The 24,362-nt window shown below is 38.2% G+C and overlaps 1 protein-coding gene across 1 annotated transcript; it reads right to left on the bottom strand.

Moving 5' to 3' along the window:
* Positions 1 to 824: 824 nt before the first annotated feature.
* Positions 825 to 23,731, bottom strand: VWDE (von Willebrand factor D and EGF domains; the record flags this gene model as incomplete). Its single annotated transcript, XM_010190104.1, has 22 exons — positions 825 to 845; positions 1,704 to 1,807; positions 2,347 to 2,442; positions 3,727 to 3,822; positions 3,921 to 4,016; positions 4,517 to 4,612; positions 4,938 to 5,033; positions 6,356 to 6,451; positions 6,967 to 7,062; positions 7,145 to 7,240; positions 7,570 to 8,250; positions 10,941 to 11,003; positions 11,593 to 11,730; positions 12,292 to 12,511; positions 12,626 to 12,876; positions 14,682 to 14,796; positions 15,161 to 15,265; positions 15,868 to 16,023; positions 18,927 to 19,063; positions 20,311 to 21,296; positions 21,772 to 21,980; positions 23,411 to 23,731. Coding segments are annotated over 22 exons (4,275 nt in total), but the record flags the coding sequence as incomplete, so codon positions are not given.
* Between the last annotated feature and the right edge of the window lie 631 nt (positions 23,732 to 24,362).

Here is a 24,362-nt window from a genome sequence, read left to right as displayed (position 1 = left end):
AAGCATTGTCAAATTTCTTTCAGAGACTCAAGGACAGAATTTGTTCCTGTTACTGAATGCCATCTCAAAAGAGGGGCATAAAAAAGAGGCTTACTGATAACAGAAATAATTCAGCAGCTTTGTGAGTGTAAGTAATGAAGCCACAACAGAAGAGTTGGGATCTGGCTCCTGACTGAAAACACTTGCTATAGATAAACCAGAATTATTCTGCATCTCCTTGACTGTTAACAAGACACATGGCCTTATCTCCATTGTTGGTAGCCAAGCCTTGGTTTAGGTTCTCTCTCCATCCTCACTATTAGCTGGCATTATAACAGATTGGCGCAAATACAGGGCAAAGGAGAAAAAAAAAGTTCAGCTTTTTGTTCTTCACACAACCAAATAATATGTATGTAAACCATGTTTAAAAAACAGAAGGTACCCTTCACAAGTGATGAAGTGCTGCCATCTTTCCTAGAGACACTCAGCAGCTATCACAGTCTTGTTCCCACAGAGGAAGTTTCATAGTCCAGTTGACTACATCCACACATTGCAGAGTTTTGGGTTTGCATCATTCCTCAAATCTGTGAGGCCAGTGATGAATCAGAGGCTGTGGGGTTTGTGCATGAGGTAGCAAATGTTATAGAAATATACCTGTTTTAATGACTACAAGATTGCTGTTTTGAAGCTCACCGAAATTCACGAGTGTAATACAAATCTCTTAAAATAGTGCTTCTGGATATTCCTTTCATTTAAATAAACTCTGTAATTGCCTTCAAGCCTCTTGCTATTTTCAAGTCTCATACATCCATGCAGCACCGCAATTTAATTGACACTTGTTTTCTTCAACCATGATGCCTTTGTACCTTAGAGAGAAAAATAAATAAATGTAAAAGAAGACTTTAATGATGTAGCCCATTTTTTTGACAAAGTTTAAGAGTCAACTGTAATGAATCTCTGCTTTCCTGATATGCAGAAACACATTAAGTTAAAGTTGCGCATATGGCTTGTTTGTTTCTTTAAGAAAATGTGCCATTTTGGTCAGTGTATGAGACAGCACTGTGTGATCAGCAATTTATTTTCTAGATTAAAAATATACTAATGCTTTGCAAGATATATTTATGTAAAGATTTAATTAAAAATTATTTCTTCTTCTTAGGTCACATTTTGGAAATCTCTATTGCAAACATTACAGTCTTACCTTTATAGGATGTGCAGTTTTATACAGAGAAATGGTTGTAATTCACTAAAATTTACTAAAAAAATAAAGCTATTCCCAAAAATACACTTGGGGATAAGGAATGTTTGTATAAAACAGGGATGAACTGAGTGACGTTGTAGTTAGTTTAAAAAGATCAAGGCTTGACTTGATGCAAGTCAGGGATACTTCTGTCTAAAATGGGGCCAGATGCTGGGAAAGCGAATAGTGGTTATGAAGAGGATAGTTATCAGTTCCTGCTACAGCCACTTAAGGCATGACAAGAGATAATCAGTTTAATTAGAAATAAAGGAAATTTACATGTTGAGAACAACTATGTAAATATTAGAGTCTGTAAATTACTGGTATAGTTTTTAGGAATTTTATTAATTTTGCTTCACTGGAGACTGAAAGAAAGAAGACAAACACACTTGGTGTATTCCATGCTGCTTCTTTGGACAAGGGTGGATTTGATAATGACTCTCAAATTGCTGTATCTGTGATGGTGTCTTGACTCTACACATACCTGAATTTTCTTCCCACAGAGGACTCCAGTGTAACCAGGACGACAAGAGCATACATTAGGCAATGCACACTTGCCTCCAAAGAGACACTTCTGGTGGCACACAGCTAAAACAAGAGAGGTACATATGTGGCTTTATTCACAAAAACAACTTGATGAAGGAAGTGGCTACTATCTCTACATACTTACTCTGCTTGCTTATAGGAGCTGAGAGCCTGGTAGCTATTTTCACAGGGAAACACCCCTCAGTGTAAGGAGACTTCACAATCATGTGAAGGCAACTGTTCTTACGCCTATCCCATCCCCCTTATGCTTTGATGCAGATTTAATACAGGAACATGCTGAGGGCAGGTATAAGACTAAGCTAAGGACATGAGTAAGGTTGTTTTTTTATTAACGCATCCTACTATTTCAAGCTATTGCAATGGCTTCTCAGGGCTTGTGTAGCAGCGTATGGTGTTAGGACAAACCACTGCATACTGCCATGGTCCCTCCATCATTTTCTGGAGGGCTTCAGAACGGGCAGAGGAAGCTCTACTCTTTATCCTGCCTTTGACATAGATTTGAGTTAGAATACAACCAAGGCATGGCTGAAGCAGTCTGAACCATGCTGATACAAAAGGTTTACAGGTCCCATCATTCTTACGTGTTTGGCACTGGATTCCTTCCCACTGCGGAGGACAATGGCACGTACTCGGTCCAATGCACTCCCCGCCGTTCCTACATTCCTGAAGACAGATTGCTGCACAGACATCATCACAAAGTTTGGTTATATACCAAGGGATTTCTGTTACTTATTATTTACATTGCAGGATGCCCACGAGAGGTTGAGTGCTTTCCATACGCAAGAGTTGCATCATCTTCACTGAAAATCCGTCAAAGATCAACAGGATATTAAAGAAGAGAGGCAACTAGAAACAAAAAGCTCTACAGCCAAAGTATGCGCTGAGATACCCTGGTGCATCGCAGATTGTTACAAAAGCTTGGAATACTGAATTAAGTCAGTACCACTAAATAGCTTTGGTTTTTTTCCAAATTTACATTTCTAAAACCTACACCTTAACAAAAGCTCTTTTGTCTGTCATGTAATTTAACACATGGCAAAACAACTCAGGAAGAGTTGATCCAAAGTTATTTTCTATGACCCTTTTTTATGCACATCCATCCCTGCTTATTAAGCCATATCTAAATCACTGTTATTTCTCATTGGTTAACTGACTATTTGATAATCAAATCTCCCTTCCACAGCATCCAAGAATATCTCACCCCAGTCAATATGGGTAATATTTTTTCAATAAAACTTTCCAATAATTACAGAAAGTAATAGAGGGAAAATTGTTTTTCCTCCATGCCATTAGAGAGCTCATCGGCCATATCAATAGCTGAGCCTCTGGTGGGTACTATGACAGACACTAACACTTTATCTATTGGATTTCTACCACCTATCCTCATGCTGATTTTCATGCAGACTGTGCTTTTATCCACACTGTCACACTTTATTTATGCACCATCAATATCTTCATTAAGATACAGTGTGACCCACAGCTGTGCTACCATCACAGTCCTATTTCTACCTTTCCTAAAGAGCCTGTGCCTATTACATTTTCTATTCCAATCATTTCCCACTATGTTTCCACAGTTTTTCAATCTTTCATTGCACTTTTTTTTCTATTATATCTGCTTTTATGTCCTACAGCACAAATAGAAATTCTTTCACTTCATTGACTCAGCTCTTTGCAGAAATACAGATGTTTCTCACTTAGACAAGAATTGAGAAAGAAACAGATATTATTTGCTCTGCAGGAATTTAAAATATACTTTGGTCTCATTATTTAGCCTAAGAACTGGATGGTATGAGTCCTCCATCCAAAATTTTTCTGCCAAGTTGCAGACCATTATTTTTTCCCTGTGTGTATATTCTCGAGTTCTTTGGCACTAACTTCACATTATGTGCGTGGACAGAGTTGTCCTTTAGTCATGCATTACTTTTAAGGTATGGTTCTCCCTTTAAATACAAGATACTTACGAGTGTTACATCTTTTTCCTCTCCATCCTGAAGAACAAGAGCAAATGTTTGGCCCTACACATCTTCCTCCATTCATGCACCTCGGCTCACAGACACCTTAAAATCAAAACCATCTCCGTTTAATATATTTAACCAATTACAGAGTAATTTATTTGTTACTTTCAGATCTTGGAATTATTTTAACACTGGCTTACTTTTTTCACATCTTCTGCCCGTGTATCCATCAGGACAAGTACAGACATTATTTCTCATGCAATGACCACCATTCTTGCAAGGTGGGCTGCAGACAGCTAAAAGATACAAACAGGAGGAAAATGCTGTAGTTTGCATTTTGTTTGACTTAGTGATATACTTCTAGGAAACAAGAGTGCAACGCTACAATTCTGATCGTTTATATAGACATTCAGCACTATCAGGCCTGTCTTGTAAAAATCGTATTAATGTGGATTGGTGCCTATCAATAGTAAAGACAAAATCAGATGAGAAGGGGTCAAGGTTGGCAACTGTACATGTACAGGAGTAACCAGGCTACGTAATACACAGTGGAACTGGTTGAAAACTGCTCAAAAGTGGAATGAAAGACAAAGCAAAATTTGAGTCTCCATTTTCCTTGGATATTTACTGAATTGGCCATAACATCTACAAAATAATGTAATCTCTGTTTTGCACCACTTCTCAGGTAGGTGACTTGACTGTAAATTTTGTGCCTTAATATAACAATTTTTTCTGACAGTTGTCCTCATTATGTTAGCTAAAAGGGGAGTGAGGTGGGGAAACAAAACAAGATTACCATTCTGACACTGGGCACCAAAGAATCCATGTGGGCAGAGACAAACATCTGGCTTAGTACAGGAACCACCGTTGAGACACACAGGGTCACACATTGCTGCAGAAATAGGGTCAGGGAGAGTGGGAAGACATGACATCCAAATAAAGTCTATAAAATACATGCTTCTGTTGCAGGGACAGGAGTTAAACACTTAAGATAACTGCAGGTAACACCATTCACAAAGTCTTTACCCAAAATCTCAGGATCAGTATTAGACTTTCTAGAGGCACTGCTAAAATGCAGGAACACGAGGGAGTGCAGGACCTGTATGGCAGTGAGCAGCCACCCAACGCTGCTGTCTGAGCCACGCTGTTCCAAATTTCAAACTATGGAAGGTCCCGCAGATGCTCTCCCAGAAGCATGGATGTTGCAGGGGTGTTACCTGTGCTGCACGTAGGTCCATACCACCCAGGTTTACACTGGCAGATGTCTGGAGCAAGACATTCGCCACCATTTTCACAGTGTCTGTTGCAAACCACTACCATCCAAGAAGTTGGGGAAAAGCAAAAGAGAAGTGGAGGGAGGAGACGGGGGTGGGAGGACAAAGAGAGAGAAAGAAATATGTTACAAATTATGCTTGGTTCATTTTTCAGTTCTTTCCCAAATATTAACACTAGAAATAACACACAATTCCACTAGTTGAAGAGCTGAATAGATCAATCCAGTATCAAAGCCATAAAAAGCTAGCGCCAGACTAGAAAGGTAAATAAAATGTCTTTCCGTGTAATTACCCATCGTTGGGTTATATTCAGAGTTAAAAATCTAGAAAATTTCAAATAAGTTCTAAAGAACAGAAAGGAAATGCAATACTAAAAGACAAACATGTTACATGTTGGATTTGATGGACCCCAATAAAGTTCACTCAAGAGTCGTCCATCACTTCAGCAAGTGCAGCTGCACACAAGGAGTGACACGAGACTAACAAGCAAAGACATTAAAATATCATGACTGTGGAAAACCATAAATCACTTCTTCAGGACAACATCCCATTCTCTTTAGTATTGCTTAACAAAGAGCAGCATTTTTTTTTAGTGTCACTACTGAAACTAGAACAAGAAAAACTGAGAATGAAGAGTCCTGGGATTTGAGGAGGGGATGAACAAAGGACTTGTTCAATCTGGGGTCAATAACGCAGTGGCACATTCAGGTGAATGTATCTAAACAGCATGTCTAAATTTAGACTCTCTGAATACTAAAAGTTACCAGTATGAAATCTACCCAATATTTGGAATTGCCAAATTGCAGCATGTAGAATTCGATATGTAAAAGACAATTTATGTGAGACTAATTTTCCAAATTTTTATGCCAGATGGAAAAAACAACCAACCAACCAACCAACAAACCACCACCAACAACAACAAAAAAAACCAACCCCACCATGTGGTTCTGAATTCAGTTCTCCTGTATCCCAGTTTTTCTGACCCAACATTCACCAATACCAACTTCTGGATGTACCCCAGCATTTAACCAATTTAAGGTGATAGAAGTTAAAAAACTGTAGGGATGCATTAAACATCAGTGTTTGTTCTGAAGGTGGTATCACATATGCAACATGCTTATTGTTTCCATATTCATGGATCATAAATTGTAAAATTTTTATAGTTACGTTTTCAAATTTATGTGCAAATACTATGCAACTAATTTTCAAAAAGTCCAAGTATGGGAGCCTTCAAAGAGGCACAAATTTTATGTTGTTGGCTAGCATTAGACAGAGCACATAGAAAATTTAAACAATTATTTGCTGTCTTGCTCCTGAAGAACAGGAGAAATGTTCTGTATTCTTCTGCTTTTTTTGCTTACTTGTATCACATCTTGGTCCTACAAAACCATATGGGCAGGTGCAGAGATTTCTGGCCAAGCATGTGCCTCCATTTTGACAGGGTGGTTTACAATGTGCTGCAGATACAGAATTATGTTGTTCAAGAAAGTGCCTCTAAAAAGATGCGTGGATTGGTTATGCTTTAGAAAAAAGACAATGTTTGTAATTGACAGTGAGCAAAGAACTGGAAATAAAATAAGGAGATTTATGCGATGCCTTTTGACAAGAATAAGTAACAAGAAGAACTTAATTCCAACAGAGTACACAGAGACCCAGCAGTGATGGTCGTCCTGAAGAAAAGAAATCTGAGTCAATTTCCAGACAGGACTTTCCCCTCTTTGGGAGTGTTTAGATTAGAGAGATTTACATTCACTGGTGAACTCCTCCGTTTACTATGAATGCTAAATTTAGGAATATGCAACCACAAGCAACATTCACAGTATATATCAAGAAAATAGGGTATATGCCAATGTGTTACTCAAAGAGTTCTGTTAAAGAACACATCTCTGCTGTCAGAATGAACAGTCATGGAAGTTATTTACAGCATCCTTTGGGTATTTATGGATTCAAAAGCGAAAAATATTCTATTTACCTTGCTCACAAGCAGAGCCACTGTATCCTGGTAGACATTCACAGACATTCGGCTTAACGCACTTCCCATGGTTTTTGCAATCAGGTCTGCATAAAGCTGTGCAAAAAATGAACAGTGATCTTCAAATCATTAATTTGTCGATATGAATTACCACAGTTACCCACAATGCCATACTCACCAGCCTGACAGTTATAACTGGTGTAACCAGGCTTGCATTTGCAAATATTGGGTGCCACACATTCCATATTTTTGCCACATGTTTGTCTACATCTTGCTGAAAGGCAATGGAGAAAACAAAGAAAGGAATAAGCAAAATTAAAGTGGCATTTCAGCAAAACTGCCTTGCCTAAAATAATAAACAGATCACACAGAATGCATTCGGTCCCTGCCCGTAAGTGGAAAACCTGAACCACACCAGAATAATATTTTTAAGTGCACCCATACAACAAAAAGCCTGTAGGCTCTGCCAATATTAATAATGAAAATGAGAAAATTCAATACTCTATGCATGTCACTGATCACACAGTAACAATGTACTTTCAAGTTATAAAAATGTCACAAGATTAATTTCTGCAAAGCATTTAGTGCAGTTATTTGTAATACCTCTGCAAGTGAAGCCATTGCCATAATAACCATAAGGACAACGACCGCACTTGACGCTTCCATCCTGACTCGGCTCACAAGGTACCCCAGGAAAACAGGGTAAATCAGTACAGGTTACTGCTTTGGGAATCACTGTTTCACTCAATTCTTCAGGAAGCATTTTTGGTGGGACAGTGACTTCAACCAGGACAAAAGGCAAAGGACTTGCTTTATGCTTGGCTAACAGGTGCTGAACTCTGTGAGCATTTCCACCTCTGAGTACTTTGCTTGACAAAGCAAGCTCTTTGCTTGTATTCCTTCTGCTGCTAGGAGAAGCCTTCCTGCTGGTCTCAAAAGAGCTGTAGGCCTCAACTTGTGCCCATGTTTTCTGCTCAGGTGATACGGCATGGCTCCTTGAAGATGCAGTCACCACAGCATCCACTGAAGAACTCTCTTCCATGTTAGCAAGGTGACCACTGATGGTGCTGAGAACATGAGCGACGTTTCCAGTAACAGCAGGTTGTACAGAAGCACTTCTCTGAGAATTAAGTGACTTCCAAGTGGTGATAGTTTTTATTGTGGAGGCTGGTGGAGTGCTGCTACTGACCATTTCTGTAGAAATAAATCTCTCAGGGACATCTGTAGAACTGCGAGTATAGCTTGAAATGCTTAAAACCTTCTCAAAGGATGATGGTTGAAAACCTACAGCATATTAGAAAGAAAGCAGGGGGAAAGAGTACGGTAATATTACGAGACTTTTTTTCCTTTTGAGGGTGGGAAATGTCTTCTGAACAGAAAAACATACAGCCTGTTCGTTCTGTGCTTCAGGAAGTCTCTGCACGTGCTAAATCAGAATATACATGTGGAGTAGAACCTTCCAACCTAACTGGCAGAACTGGAGAAGATCAAGGTATTCTGGCTACATCCTTTCTCACCCTCACAATGGACTTTTCATGGCTGGAAGATAGGTATATAAGGATATAACCATATATATATGATGAAGACAGCAGAGATTTTCCCATACTGGGTCAACAAACAGCTTTACTGTCAGAGCAAATTACCAGCTCCATATACTGCTACCAACTATATAACTGAAACAGAGTTTAAAATTATTCTGCTTATGGTTCACCAGTTTAATAAGCCTAGAGTCTAAAAGCAGATATTTAATCACAAGTACGTACATGCATATAATTACTGATGCACCATGGATGGTATTTTAAGTGAAAAATTCACCACCTTGTAGCAAAAGTATTACTATGTTTTGCTCTCCAAACTTTTTCATCAACTTTCCTAAGGTTTCTGCATGAGTCTATGGGGCCGGATAGGATCCACCCCAGGATCCTGAGGGAGCTGGCAGAAGAGCTTGCTAAACCACTTTCCATCATTTACCAACAGTCCTGGCTGACTGGGGAGGTCCCACTTGACTGGAGGCTTGCAAATGTGACACCCATCTACAAGCAGGGCCAGAAAGAAGACCTGGGGAACCGCAGACCTGTCAGTCTGACCTCGGTGGCAGGGAAGGTGATGGAGGTGATGGATGATGATTTCATCCTGAGTGCCTTCACGCATCACATGCAGGACAACCAAGCGATCAGGCCCAGTCAGCATGGGTTCAGGAAGGGCAGGTCCTGCTGGACTGATCTCATCTCCTTTTATGACGAGGTGACCTGCTTGGTGGATGAGGGGAAGGCTGTGGACGTTGTCTACCTGGACTTTAGTAAGGCCTTTGACACTGTCTCCCACAGTGTCCTCCTGGAGAAGCTGGCTGGGCATGGCTTGGACGGGCATACGCTCTGCTGGGTTAAAAACTGGCTGGATGGCCGAGCACAGAGAGTTGTTGCAAATGGAGCTAAATCCAGTTGGCGACCAGTCACAGCGGTGTTCCCCAGGGCTCTGTTTTGGGGCCAGTCCTGTTTAACGTCTTTATCAGTGATCTGGATGAGGGGATTGAGTGCTCCCTCAGCAAGTTTGCAGAGTGAATGATACTCCAGAAGGCTGTGCTGCCATTCAGGAGACCTGGACAGGCTGAAGAGTTGGGTGGGGAGAAATTTGCTGAAATTCAACAAGGGAAAGTGTAGAGTCTTGCATCTAGGAAAGAACAACCCTGTGTATCAGCATAGGTTAGGGACTGACCTGATGGGGAGCAGCACAGGAGAAAAGGACCTGGGGGTGTTGGTGGACAGCAGGATGACCATGAGCCAGCACTGTGCCCTTGTGGCCAAGAAGGCCAATGGCATCCTGGGGTGTATCAGAAGGGCTGTGGTCAGTAGGTCGAGAGAGGTTCTTCCCCCCCTCTACTCTGCCCTGGTGAGACAGCATCTGGAATATTGTGTTCAGTTCTGGTCCCCTCAGCTCAAGAAGGACAGGGAGTTGCTTGAAAGAGTCCAGCGCAGAGCCACAAAGATGACTGAGGGAGTGGAGCATTTCCTTTATGAGGAGTGGCTGAGGGAGCTGGGTCTCTTTAGCTTGGAGAAGAGGAGACTGAGGGGTGACCTCATTAATGTTTATAAATTTTTAAAGGGCGAGTGTCAGGAGGAAGGAGCCAGGCTCTTCTCAGTGACAGCCAATGACAGGACAAGGGGCAATGGGTGCAAGCTGGAGCATAGGAGGTTCAATCTGAATATGAGGAATATGTTGCCAGAATGGCAAAATGCTGCATGGGGGCTTTTAGCATTACAGGGCAGAGGAGGAATGAAACTGGAGGAGATTACCCACCTTAACTTTAGCTCTGTCCCAAACCTCATTTAGAACGGTACTAAAAAATGGCCTACAAAAGGTTAAACTTTACAGAATCTTATTCCCACTGCTGATAACCAAACCATTTTGTAGCCAATGAAGAGCTACCCAGCACTGGCAGTGGAGTGCGAGACTTTTCTCCCCCACTGATAGTGCAGAGATAAAGGGAAAAGCCACATGAGGATTTCCTGCAAAAAAAGCCCCAGCAGGCACGGAGCTGGAAATGCCAGCAACAGCGTTTATGGAGCTCTGGAATTAAGACATTCACTTGCCATATCCTTCACCTTCCCTTTGAGTTAAAGTAGGAAAATGGCATTCAACAGAATGCCATAAACTTCTGCTTATCTCATATAACAGATGTCCCTATCCCCCTGTCACCTGTTTTATGTCAGTGGTTAGTCACAAAAACAAAAGGCAGTGGTAAGAATGTCATACATCACACTGTCAATAAAATTACTCGACTGACCTAAGGGATTTGTTGATATTGACATTTCAGTCTTATTTTTCAGATCAGAATACAACCCCAGCAATGAATTAAATTGAGTCAAACTGAAAAATTAAAATGAATAACATAAAACTGTCTAGAACCTTTATTTGCCAGCTATATTCTTATCAATATGTGAATTAGAAATTCCATTTTCTCCATGAAAAATCACCTTTATTCCCTCCAATTTCTCCTGTGGAATCCTTTCTTTTAACATTAGTGTCTTCAAAGCTTTCTAAAAACAAAAGATGTGAAAGCACTTTAGTGGTTACTTTTGTTTCAACTGCAAATAAATTACAGTTAAAGTTTTAGTACATAAAACCAACTCAAAATTAAGATAGCAGCTAAAGAGTAAAAACTGTTTCTTAAAAGCTTTCAATAGAGTATTTTAAAAATACAAGTGATTCAGTACATTGTAAATGAATGTCTGGGCACCTTATTTGGCAAGTGCCTTGATTTGAGTAAGTAGTTCTATGTTAAGCAATCTAAGTCAAAAATATTTTGTCAATAATTGCTCATATTATGAAAATAATGCAGAAAAAGAATACTTTTAATTGTACTCTACTTTTATATAGAAGAACTGGGGTATTTTGTATCTGTTTTTTCTAGTCATTTGAAAAAGTGTTTTACAACTATGTAAGCCAGTGCAGTCTGACATTGTAATCGACTGAGATTCTGTCCCAGCCATCAACAGATGCAGTTCTGTTTTACTGACTACTGAAAACAGTTCTAAGTTACTGTCAGAAATATGAAGCACAACCAAAGATATTTTATCTGAATGACAATAAGATAATAGCATTCTTCTGAAAAACGAATAATTTTACCGTAACATGACTTCCCATCTCCTTGCAGATTATTCGGGCATGGACCACAATAGTAAGAACCAAAAGTATTGAAGCAAAATACTCCAGGGAAGCAAGGACTGGATATACATTCATCTACATCATCTTGACAATTTTTACCTGCATTGAAATACAGATTTATTTTTTTCTTATAATATTGTGTCACTAGACTTTGACAGTGTGTTTATAAAAGATAAAAGTAGAATGCATGCAGGTGTTGAAATACAAAAAGGGCATCTATCAAGTGTAATGTATTTCAGTACATCTAATAAGTACAGCTGACTAGGTATGCTATTCACATTTTTTCATCTTATACCAAATTATCTTGCTTATTGTGGAGTATGTAGAATATGGGCTGTGGGACTACATGTTTATCTGTAGGCATAGGAGGAATCACACTGTAACAAATCCCATTACTCCTATGTTTTAGCATGTTGCCGAATTTACCTCTGTAGAAGAAAACAATAGAAATTTGCTCTCATAAGATAAACAACCATTGTATTCATGCAAGAACAATCTTGAAGTATATCACATAACTTTACCACAAGACCATAAGATTTCTTCACACCCAAATAGTAAGTTATTTACAGCCAAAAATTTTTAAAAAATGTAGACATAAAATTAGAAATTTCTATTTATTACTAAACGTGGTAGATTTGTGTAAATAAAGTAGCAATTTACCTTGAAGTTCAGGTGGACATTCGCAGTAATAGCTGTTTATCCCATCCACACATCTGCCAGTACCACAGTGGTTAAGTTTACAGTCATCAGTATTCACCTGACAGAGATCACCTTCAAATCCAGCCACACACACACAAAGATATCTTCCACTTCCAGGTGGGAAATTAATGTTTGTCACACATGAGCCATTATTTAGGCAATCACACGATTTTACACTGACCTACAAGACATCCCCAATAGAACAGTTTTTTGTTAATGAACTAGCAATGAGTTTTGTAATTGGATATCTTAAAAGTCTTATTAGTAGGTGTCATTTTACTGTCATATTAATTACCTCTATTTCTACTTTGGTCTTTGCATTGCAGTCATCTGTCAAAGAAAATGTTAATTTATGGAGATTCATTGACACAGCTTTCCACAAAAGGAGACCTGATGGGGAAAGACTGGCACCTTCTGGACCAGAATCCAATATGAAATGAATAGCAGAGCCCTCTGGATCTGAAGCCAAAAACTGATATACAAAATCTTCTCCATAAAAAGCCTGTAGGATAACCTGAGAATTTTCAAGCACTGGAGGCTGGTTGTCTGCAACAAAGGAGATACATTCCTCTTTTAAGCAAAAGTTACAATATACTTATAAAAGGTGCACATCTTTCTATTAAGAAAGTCACATGCAATTATTTCTCTTAAATTCTAAAGTAATTTGAATTACACAGAAAAAACACTAGATATTTTCATTATAACTGTAAAAACATAACCAAGAAATTGTGCTAGAGCTTGTAAAGATGCAGTGCAACTAAATATAGAAAGAACTCTGAATTTCTTGAATTTAACCACTGTATTTTAACTATGCAAAGATAGTTAGGAGAGAAAAAGATAGGAGCCATAAAACTCAGAGGTGACTGATGATTCCTTTAACAAATAAACAGACATTGTTAAGCAATACTTGGGATTAGGCTGCAGCGACTATCTTGGCAAAATTGAGCATGAGGTGATGGAATAAGTCATTCACTCATTGTTCCTAGGAAAGATTTCAGTCACACAACAACTGACCCACTGGGAAGTCTGTGTCTATTTAGATGTCTGCACTGTTGAGCTCTAACCTATTTGACAGGAGTAACTAGATTTTTAGAGACAGCAAGAGAAAACAAACAAACAAACAAAACCCCAGCACCAGGACAAGTTCTGTAAAAGAGAGAAGCAGAAGCCCTGGAGAGAGTGTAGGTTTTGAACCTGGGATATAGGAAGGTGATTAAGATTGCTAAATTTTGGATTACAGTCAAGTGACTGCTCCACACAGGAAACCACCCATTGTGGCAGAAAAGAAGGAGGAAGAAGAAAAGAAGCTGTGATCAGTCTCAACAGTTAGGTTCTGACACCCTATTCCTAATGTCATCTACTCTGGAGAAGAGGTTGTGCTCCTTGGTTTTGGTGAATTGCCTCTGGTTTACATTCTTCTCCCATTTCTGACTTTGGCAGTATTGAATTCCAGTCTGTGGCAGTAACATGGAAATCCCTTCACTCCCTGACTACTGGGTGAGCTAAATTTCATTCTTTTGGAATAGATATAGCTACCTTGGATTTCAGTACAAATTTGAATTAGGAAAAGATTCAGCAAGACAGGCACCAGAAGTCCCACTCATACAGGACCAAGCAGAGTCTTGCCAGTACATTCACCGATGAAAACACTGATGGAACACTTGTATTTGAGATGTTGGGGGCTTGGGTTGATGGAGCAGGCTAACGGCCACTAGTAAAGCCACAAGAGATGTCCCATTTGGTGAAGGGATCAATATGATTTGTACATCCAAAGACTTAAGATTTGAGCCAAAATAGCTACAATTTCTATGCTATAACTTCATACTATAGAGAAGGAAAATGAAGAATCTAGACTTGGGTCTTCTTTTCATGGTGTGGTTTCTAACTGGACTGAAGTATGACAGCCTTGGATATGCTTCCAAGTGTTTCTTTAGGCCATCAATGTGGATTATGTCCAAATATTAAGTGACAAATCAATATAACATGCTATTTAATTTAGTTTGTGTTCTCCTCTTTTTTGGTATCAGAGTCATCTGTTGAAAAATATCTTTTATTCCTAAATGTTGAAGACAAACATCTGCATTTTAATATTTGACAAATATTAAAAGATTTCAAAGTAAAGCCTGACTTTTATATGTAAGGTTTGGAAAACAAAATATCATTTTCATAAATTAGCAGACATGTCAGATGAAAACCAATTTCAAATTACAAGCTAAAGTAGTAGGAACTAAGCTTTAAATGAAACACTTAACTAGTTAAACAAAAATCTTCACTGTTTCCATAAATTTAAAAACTTAGTAGTTTTTCAACTTCTTGCTATTAAAAAACCCGCAAAACTATTTAGAACTTACTTTCAACAACTGACCAAGTTAATTTTGATATGTCAGGTCTGCAGAGTAAGCAAGGGCTGGTTGGATTTGTGTCACCTTCACCATAACAGAGTCCATCTATGTTGCATGTTTTCTCCTTTTAGAGAGATGACAATGTGATTCATTAATATTTGGTTATCAAACAGTTAATTTGAATGAATTTGTAATGCCAAACAAAATCTAATCTATTCTTCACTTCCACTAAACAACTAAGTTTGTTTTTAAATCTAAACAACGGACAACAAGTTTGCTTTTATTTGTTAATTAAATGAAGTTTTGATTTTTTTTTTTAATTCAGAATTGCCTTATCCCAGCTTCTCTTTCTGTGTGCATCATTTCTGTGCGTGGAAAATCCCTGTGGAAATGAGAACATGGTACAGTCTGATGATTTTTCTACTTTTTTTTTTCACCTGAAAAGAGTGTATTTTTATAATGAACACAGAGAGTAATGAAATACATACCTTTAACGTACATAAGCCTGATTCCTGTGGTTCACATGTCTGACAGGCTCCATCATATAATATAATTGTTCTAGAGTTGCTATAAATTAATCCATCATTAGAAATCTGCAAGATGTACAGTAAAAATTTATTAACCCATACAGGTATCAATGTATCACCAGGGTGGACTGTTAGCATAAGCTTCACCTCATTGATAGACACATTTAGCTGTTTAAAACTCTCATACTAGTCAGCAGAAATCTAATCAATCCTGCCAATAAGTCTAGGCAGATATTTGAGCAAGCACGTGTAGGTGTCTACTTTAAGGTAAACTGAATAGTGTGTAGACTTTATTGACCTTATTGACTCGATCTGTATGAGAGCTCAGACATCTGCCTCACACAGAAATTCACGTGTAGACTGGGCTCAACTCAATTTTCCCGTAAAAGTGTCTAATGTAATTTGAAATGCTCTAGGGTAACTACCTGGTCTTTAACTTCTACTCTTGAAGAACATGTGTCTCTGTAGGTCCTATCTACCAGTCCCCTTGCAGGAGAACACTCTCGAATGGCACTCAACACTTAACCTTAGGTGATGAAACTGAGACCTCAAGTTAAGAAAGCTGAGTTCCACCTTTAGTACCATTAGAAAAGGGATAATATCCATGTAACAAATTTTCATCTTAATAGAGATATCTGTAAGTGAATATTTTAAATTTCTGCTAGTACCTTTATTTGCCACCTGGCAATGGGTTTATCGTCAACCAGATCCAGGACATCAGACTGTTGGCCATCATTTGGTAACTGGCAGTCGACAGTCCTGGCATTTTGGAAGGCAGCCAGCATAGTTAGAGGTTCTCCAGGAATCCATTTGCTATCACTATACTAAATGTTAAGACAGAAAATTTGTTTTTCAGCAAAATACATTATGAGAATATTAAAAAATATAAGTATAAAAAAATAAAAATATAAAAAACCCAACTTGTATTGCACAACGTTTGAACAAGTCTAACGTCTCTAGATCAGAATGCAGTGGAAAATATTAAATGCCATTATTTGCACACATAGATTTCTACCAAAGCCTGCTACTGTGGAAGAAAATGCAGAGAAGTTTTTTCTGGCACATGGCCCTTTGGCACTGCATTGCCAAGGACAACAGTTCTTCCATCTGGAGAGTAATGGGAGGCTTAAGCAGTGGGTGATCCTCTAACAGCACTGATCTGATGTGTAAGTGCCGCAATCCCTCTCCATCTCTGCTCCCACAAGAGTACAAGCTTTATTCAGAGGAACGGATGTGGTTTTGGCAGAGCTCAGGTATCATTCTGGGTGCTGGGGGAATACTGGCACTTAGCCATTAAACCCTTGGACAAGCCAATAGATTACAACATTAACCCTGTAGACTTCTCTTGTAACCTGCAGTGACGACAAGTCATCCAAGGATCTATCTTGAGAGTTCAGGGTAACAGAATAGGGATGATAATACTATTTAAGTATTGATGTGGAAGCAGGGATAAGCATACTGAAAATAAAGTTAGATTGAAGTAAGAATAGAGACAGACTAAGAATCAAGAGAACAGCAAGATCAAAATCATTTTGAGCTTGACTAGGTTTTACTGAGCTGGCACATTTTTTCAGTTACTGGAGCCAGTCGAGACATTTATTCTATCCTGATCCTAACATGGGCAGTCATCTGCTGATAAGACCTTGCATTTAATTTTTTTTTCAAGCAGAAAAATAAAACAAACAGAAAAAAACCTTGTTTTTCTTTCACCCTATACTCAAGTTAAGAAACTGATGGCAAGAGTGAGTAAAAGTGTAACAGCTAAATATTTCTGAATCTGTCATTTTGAGCACTTTTAGTACCATAACCTTTGAAATGTGATGCAGTCTATTTCTTCAGAAACCTTTTGTTACTAGCTGGAGGCAAGTTCAGATAATTTTTTCAGAAACATATGAACCTTTCAAAAACCAATTAAAAGAATCTTCAGATCTACCAGCATTATAGCTCATTAGGTTCACAGAAAAACTTACTTTTGCAGTTCAATGTAAATAAGAAGGAACTAAAACTGTATTTTTGTTCTGGGGAGGTTATACACAATCTCATCCTTTACAGAAATCTAAGTAAATTCTGGATCTGTGTAATCAGAGATTCCTTGGCCACATCCTACTCAAACCTCTATTAAGAGACATACAGCAGCCCTGCCTCTGTAAGGTACTCCAATACAGAATTCTCCGAATCACCTTTTTTAGCATCATACATGAGACCTACATCCTTTCTAACATGGTAGGACAGCCTATGGACAAGAGTTTTCATTTAACCTTTCAAAAGTGAAAATAGAAAAAAGAAATTTATTATGTATTAGCTCTAAATTCTCCCAAAATGCCTATTATATGACATATTAAGCTTAATTTTAAGTTTTTAAGTTTATTATCAAAATATGTGGCGGTCTATACTATTGCAAGTCCATTGACGTATGCATAAAGCCACTATTACTCTGTCCTAAGAAACAAAGCAAAACAAAACAAAAAGCCAAACATCCTTTCTTTTGTATTCTCAAGGAAAAAAGTCTCAGCTTCCTCCTCAACTGCAGTTAACAGCAGTAGTGTTCATTTTCCAACCTGGCTCTTGCCAGTGAGAAGACCATCAATAAAAGTGATTAAATAGAAAGTTTTTGTAGTTAGGAGCCAAATACACCACCACACAGAGTGTATCAGAATATCTTGCCATGAGTTAAAACTGAGTCATTTCAAACTGTGATAAGTGAACTCCCAATAATTGTCTCTCTGTGAGCTCAGTCTAAAAGTCTTTTAACCTAATGGACTGTAAACTTACTCTCAACTTCATCATTTCAAGCCAATTTGCAGATGAGTGGATACATGTTGTGTTTAAGAAAAATCTATAGCCAGCGTTGCTTAATCTGTCAAAATAATTTTAGCATCTGCTGGAGTTAGCTAAGGAATTATTTTTTTTTGTCTGAAGAACAAAATTTCCCATTGAATGCCTCCCCTTTCACCATCTCCCCCCTGCCCCACCATCATCACATCAATGAAACACAATTTTACTATGAAGCATTTTTATTTGTGTCTGATGTGACATAAAAATTTGTCATTGCCAATTGTTTGTTCCAGGCTAACACTTGTAAACAGCTTGTAAATTTGCCTTCAGCAAATTCTAGGTCTGAGCAACAACAGTCTCTCTATATGGATTCCTCTTAGTTTACAGTACAAGATTTTTTAACCTCCTATTCAAACCTGGACTATAGAGCTGACATATATCATTAAATAGCCATAGTATTCCACCCCAGGGAAATGGACAACACATCAAAAATCCCTTTCTCTTTTCGTAACAGATTTATTATGTTTATAAAAGGGCTATTTCAAGCATTAGATTTGAGACAGAAATCTAGTAATGTCTTTAACCCTGCTGTCCTTTTTCAAAGAAGTGGTACTTCAATTCCTCTAAATAAGCACTTAAACCCGAACGACGATGTACTGGTTGTTCCTAACAGGGCTGCCCTTGCCCTTTTCTGATGGATAGCTGCCATGGGCTCTTATCTCCTTCTCGGCTGCTGAACATTCCCATTACATTTTGTACTGCTCTTATCATGGAGGAAATGGACATCTTGCAAATACTTGAGTGTCTGCTGCAAAGTGCTGAGTGCCTTTGCTTTTAGCTTCTGCTAAAGCATTGGGCTGTATCCACATCAACAAATAATACATGTTAGAGATTTTTTCCCTCATTCTCTGACAAATTTAAAATATAATTGTTACTATTCAGGGAGACCTACCTGTAATTTGATAATTTCACATTTCAGATTCAATGACTCCCTGAAGCCATGTCCAAAAACTCTCACTGATGTGCAGTCATACTGTCGAATATCGCACAGCCCAGCATTCTCCAGCTCCGTAATTTCTGGAGGCAGGTCTTTGAGGTAGAGATTAGACAAGGAATGTCAGTACATCAACTCATTCATATGCATTTATATTAAGCAATATATCTATTTGTCTATCCAACAAACTACATGAACAATAAAATCCGGAGCCAGCTGAAGAAAGGCATAAACAGAAACATTTTTTAATAGTTAAAATTAATCTTAGCTTTAAAGCTAGGCTTTTTGTCTTCTCTTGGAACTTGAATATTATGAACAGAAAAACTATTCATCTGATAACAAACACCTGTGAATATGTGTTCTATTTTCTCACCTATGGTTATTTACATCACTCTTGCAGAATAAAATCTAAATTAAATTCAGGCCCTAGCAATAGGAACTGGAAAGGTGACAGTTATGCAGTAATTTATAATGGGATTTTTTTGTTTAAAGACTAAACAGAAACATCTCAAGTGGAAGTTACTTCAGGAAATAAACTGGCAAATATTAGAACACTCAAAATATTTTTTATGAAACAAAACCAGTTTGATTTCAAGAGAAATAAAATATTTCATTTTATTATTCTTTTAACTCTTTCTGCATTTGTTTTCAAATAGATCACTAAAACAGAAACACCACAGCAAAACAAAATATTAACAGGCTTTGTTTTGAAAGGGTTTTCAATTTTCTAGTACTTTCAATATTTTTTCAGTGTACCTGCTTAACTGCATTTTTAGTGGAGGTCTTATTTACTGGGAAAAAAACCCCAAACAAACTAACAAACCAAACACCACCAATCTGCTCAGCTTTATTTGCTATACCTTTTTATTTCTTCACCATCAATTCTCTTTCTACATTATCTAATAGTTAGCTTACAGAGATGTAACATCATCAAAGAGAAAAACATCACACTTAGAGTTAATAAACAGGATCACATAGAGTATAAAACAAAATAGGGAATGAATGGATAAGGCAGGTCTTCCCTGAAGAAGACAGTGTGTGGAAACACTGCTAGTCTCTCGGGGCAGTACTCTGGATTGGAAACTCACCAACTAGTGAATATTTTAAAACTGACATACCAGAAACTAAGCCCATGTTTTGTCCTTGGAAAACAAGAAGGCTGAATAGAAAACAATTATGGCTATATTGAATTGGCACTAAATTGCTGGATAATAAACAGGGCCACTGTAGGGAACCCTTGACAGTGTGCAAAAGCAGAAGAGAAAGGCAGCAAAATAAACATATGTTGCACATACATGAAGAACATTATTTAAGTAAATCTCATTTTTCCCCCTCCACTTACCAGACAGTATGCTGCAGTCATATGAGCTGTAGCCTTCAAAACATGCACAGCCCCAATCTGTACATTCTCCATTACCACTGCAGAGACTGGGACACTTTAACGCATTAAGTAGGCTCTCAACTGACCCTTCGAGTTCCTGTTGGTTGTAATTTATTTGTTCTAAAACTCTCTTCTCACATTCATTCTCCAGAAGAGCTATGGAAGCTTCTGCCCAACTGCGGTCATCTTTCAGCAGCAAATCTTTAACGCACATATTGACTGCATCCTCTATTCGCCGACCAAGAAGGTCACCACAAGTTCTTCCTATGCTGGAATTAGCTATTGCCTGCTGGCACAGCAGCCAAGCGCTAGACTCAGTGAGGCCAGAAGGTGTGGGCCAAGAAGGAAGAAACTTTTGGTCCATGTCAGCGGCATGATCCTCTGGGAAAAAATAGCTATACCCCTCTAAGTCTGTTTGGCTAAGGCTTTGGAATAGAAATACTGGATGGTATTCATAATAACTTTGGCGCTTCCTCCTGCTTCTAACAGATTGACTTTTGTGAAGATGGCTTCTGTAATGGTGAGAATTTCTTCCAATGCTTGAGCTTGAATTTCCTTCTCTTTTTACACCAGTATTTCCCACTGAGGTTGCAGAGACATGTATGTTTACTAGTGATGTTTTGTGAAGTTCAGGTTGATTATCCTCCCTTTGCAGAAGTGTAGATGAATTCATTTCATTTGCAGACGAACGTTTCTTTAAGCCTCCAACAAAATCAACAGGACCAAGATACTCAGTGGTGACATCTAGTCCTGGTATCAAAGAAAGAAATCTACCATTTTCACTTTCTTTACAATACAGAGGAAGTTCTGACTTAGAGACTGTATCTAGCTTATTCACTGATTGGTATAATCCATCATCTTCAAGCATGCAGTCACAGAAGACAGTTTTCCTAGAAGATGTTAAAGAAGCAGGTGTCTTGTCAAACAAGCTATCTCCTGGTGAAATTCTAGGAAAGAAAGAAAAAGATGAAACTGTATCTGAACTATTTCTATTGTTATACTAAAGCATTAACATTTGTTTTGGTTTTTGTTCTTTCATATTTCTACAGCATAGATTGCACAATTTACAGCACACGGTTACATTTAAAGACCAGTTAAATCACAAAACCATGAGAGTAATTTACAATAGAAGAATGGAGAAGAGTAGATATTTTCTGTATACCTTGATACTAATTCTGTACTTGATACTAATTTCTGTATACCTTGATACTAATTGTACACCATACTACTTAAATACTAATTTGGCACTTCAGCTTCAATTTTCTCTGAAATTAATTCTGGAATGTAATGATGGCATCCTAACATTAACTTTAAAACTTGTCAAAATATTGAAAAAAATAATCTTCACAAGTTTTTAAGAGCATGAAGGAAAGGTGGAACCAAAAATTATGACATTTGAATGAAACAGAAGTATTTTGTTACCTCCATTCCTTAATAAAAGAAAAAGGAACAGCAGCATGGTTTGGGATTTCCACCCCACTTGCAGTGTGATAGTCATTATCTGCACTTCCATCAAAGGTGCCACAGAGTCCCATTGTATGGTTGTAATCTGAACTGGGTGCCCTAAGCGTGATGCTCATTCCCCATTCACTCACATCAGCACGAATGAAAGCTCCAGAAGAAAACAAAACCTAAAAAGAGATTGATTATATCATAATGAGAAACATGACTTTCATTTTACATAATAAAATCATGTATGTTTGGTGGCAAAGTACACCAAGGCAAGGCCAGGCACATAAAGACATCTCATTAAATTCTGGCTCTCATTACTTTGTATCAGACTTTTTATCAGTCATTATTTCTTCTTGTTGTGAAGACAAAAAAAAGAAGACAAAACCTTAAACATCTCAAGGCTAGTGAACAGCTGGATGGTGCACCATAGGTCAATAAACTTCAGCCACCATTAGCAGGTATATTGTGGAAGGTCAGTGTCCCCAAAAACACAGAAAATCAAAGATCAGATGGGCGGCTCACTCTTCAGATGTTAGCATGTGAAAAGGCATGGTTCTGGTAGTATGAACACACTCTGTGACAGCATCTTTCTCAACTTGCTTTTTTGTCAGCTACGTGCTTCCCTGTTTTAGTAGCTTATTATAGAGTTAATTTCTACCTGCAAAGCTTATCCTAAATGTTCTAGATAGTAAATATTTGGTACTATTTTGAGCTATTTCATTTTAGGCATCTTTACAATCTCTTGAAAGAAATACTACAAGCCTTAAGAACAAAATCCACTTCAAGTTTAAATGCTGTTTCTGTTATTAACTTGCTGTACAAATCTGAAAAAGTCACTTAATTTCTCTGTTTCCTCAGTATCCTTACTTCTAAAAAGGGAGAAATTTAATTTCTCTATTGCCTAATAATGTCTTAATATTTAATATCTGAAGTCTTCAAATGAAGTGCTTCAGATAAAAGCTAAATATTTAAAATATTCTTATACCAACAGCCAAACCCAAGCTGAAAAGGCGTATCTTCTTATGGCTTGCCTTCCAGACCAACAGAGTAATTAAAGAGCAGTCGGGTGTTTCATTTTTACATTCTGTTTCATTTCAAGTTCAGTGGATTCCTACAGCAAATCTATCTACACAAAAATACAGGAAATTCTAAAAACAACCGTGAATGTTTTATCTGAGGGTCATATTCTTGAGAGAAACCATCTACACTTCTAATTCTGTGGATGCCATTTGGCATACTTAATTATCTGCATGCACAGCCTTCCTATATAACACTGGCATGAGCAAAACAGAGCACAAAGATCCCATTCTGAAACATCAGGGCTGTTAAATAAGTGAATCTTGAATGAGAAAAATGCACCATCCACACAGGCATTATATACTGCGACTGACAACGTGGTTCCAGAAAGGTACGCATGTTGACACTTCTTTGGCTTTAAGGACAACATCCTTCATAGGCTTCACTGGCCATAGGACTATGTAATATAAACTTTATGCTATTGCTTTAATTACAGAAAATAAAGCACATTTTAGTTCTGAAGTTGGTGCGAACTTGTAAAAGTAATCACTAAGATAACTATTACGTCCACAAGCAATTTTTCACTACTTACTGTTACTTTTCTTCCTAGGTAGGACTCAGTGATTCTGACATTGCTTCCTGTTGTGTCTCTACTTATTACAGACATATGTGGCTGTGACTCATGTAGCTGACCATTGCACATGTCAAACGCAATTATATCACTTCCTTCTTTGGCAACAAAGCCACAGTTACAGGATGCTGGGTGGTGAAGACTTCCACAGTCCCACTGGCGAACATGAACTTCAAAATCTCGAGACGTACTCTTATAGAGAACAAATGTTCCCGTTTTAAAATTGTCATAGAGTCTGGAATCAAAAGAATAGTGTGTGATACTGCTTTGGTTATAAAATAACTATCACCACAGGTCAGAATCTTTATCTTAAAACAAATTTCTAATATTCAGCTAACTTTGATACTGCAACTCATTTTCCTGCATCAGAAAAAACAAGCAGTACAGCCCACAAACCAACATATGACTTTGTTCTGAACACCATCATATCTTCCTTCATGCAGCTCTACATATTAAAAATAAACTCACTCTACAGCAGAAAAAGAAGGAAGAAAAGAAGGATCACGAGTGGCATATATGTAGGCAATGGTTGTGAATGGAAATACAACAATGAAACCACTCCATTCTTTTATTTTTTTTTAACTGTGCTTATAATAGCGAATTAGAGAGTGCTTTGCAACCTTTGCATTTCTACAGTGTATTGGGTTTTCTGTGAGGGGTTTTTGGTTGTGTCTTTGGTAACAGGGGAAGGGCTATGGAGACGGCCCTTTAAAAAGATACGTGGAAAAAAAAGCCCCCCCTTTGCCTTTGTCAGACCCACCTCTGACCAAGGCCAAGCCAATCAGCGCCCCTGTGAATTCACATATTTAAGGGTGGTGCAGGGCACGCCTTGCTCTCTCTCTGGCACCGGCCCTGACCAGCGTGGCCCCAAGTGCCGGTGGCGCTTGGCCAGCCCCGACCGCAACTTAAGCTT

Source organism: Mesitornis unicolor, unplaced genomic scaffold, assembly GCF_000695765.1.
Source record: "Mesitornis unicolor isolate BGI_N332 unplaced genomic scaffold, ASM69576v1 scaffold20118, whole genome shotgun sequence".
Classification (NCBI taxonomy): Eukaryota; Metazoa; Chordata; class Aves; order Mesitornithiformes; family Mesitornithidae; genus Mesitornis; species Mesitornis unicolor.
This window is presented reverse-complemented; position numbering and strand designations above follow the sequence as displayed.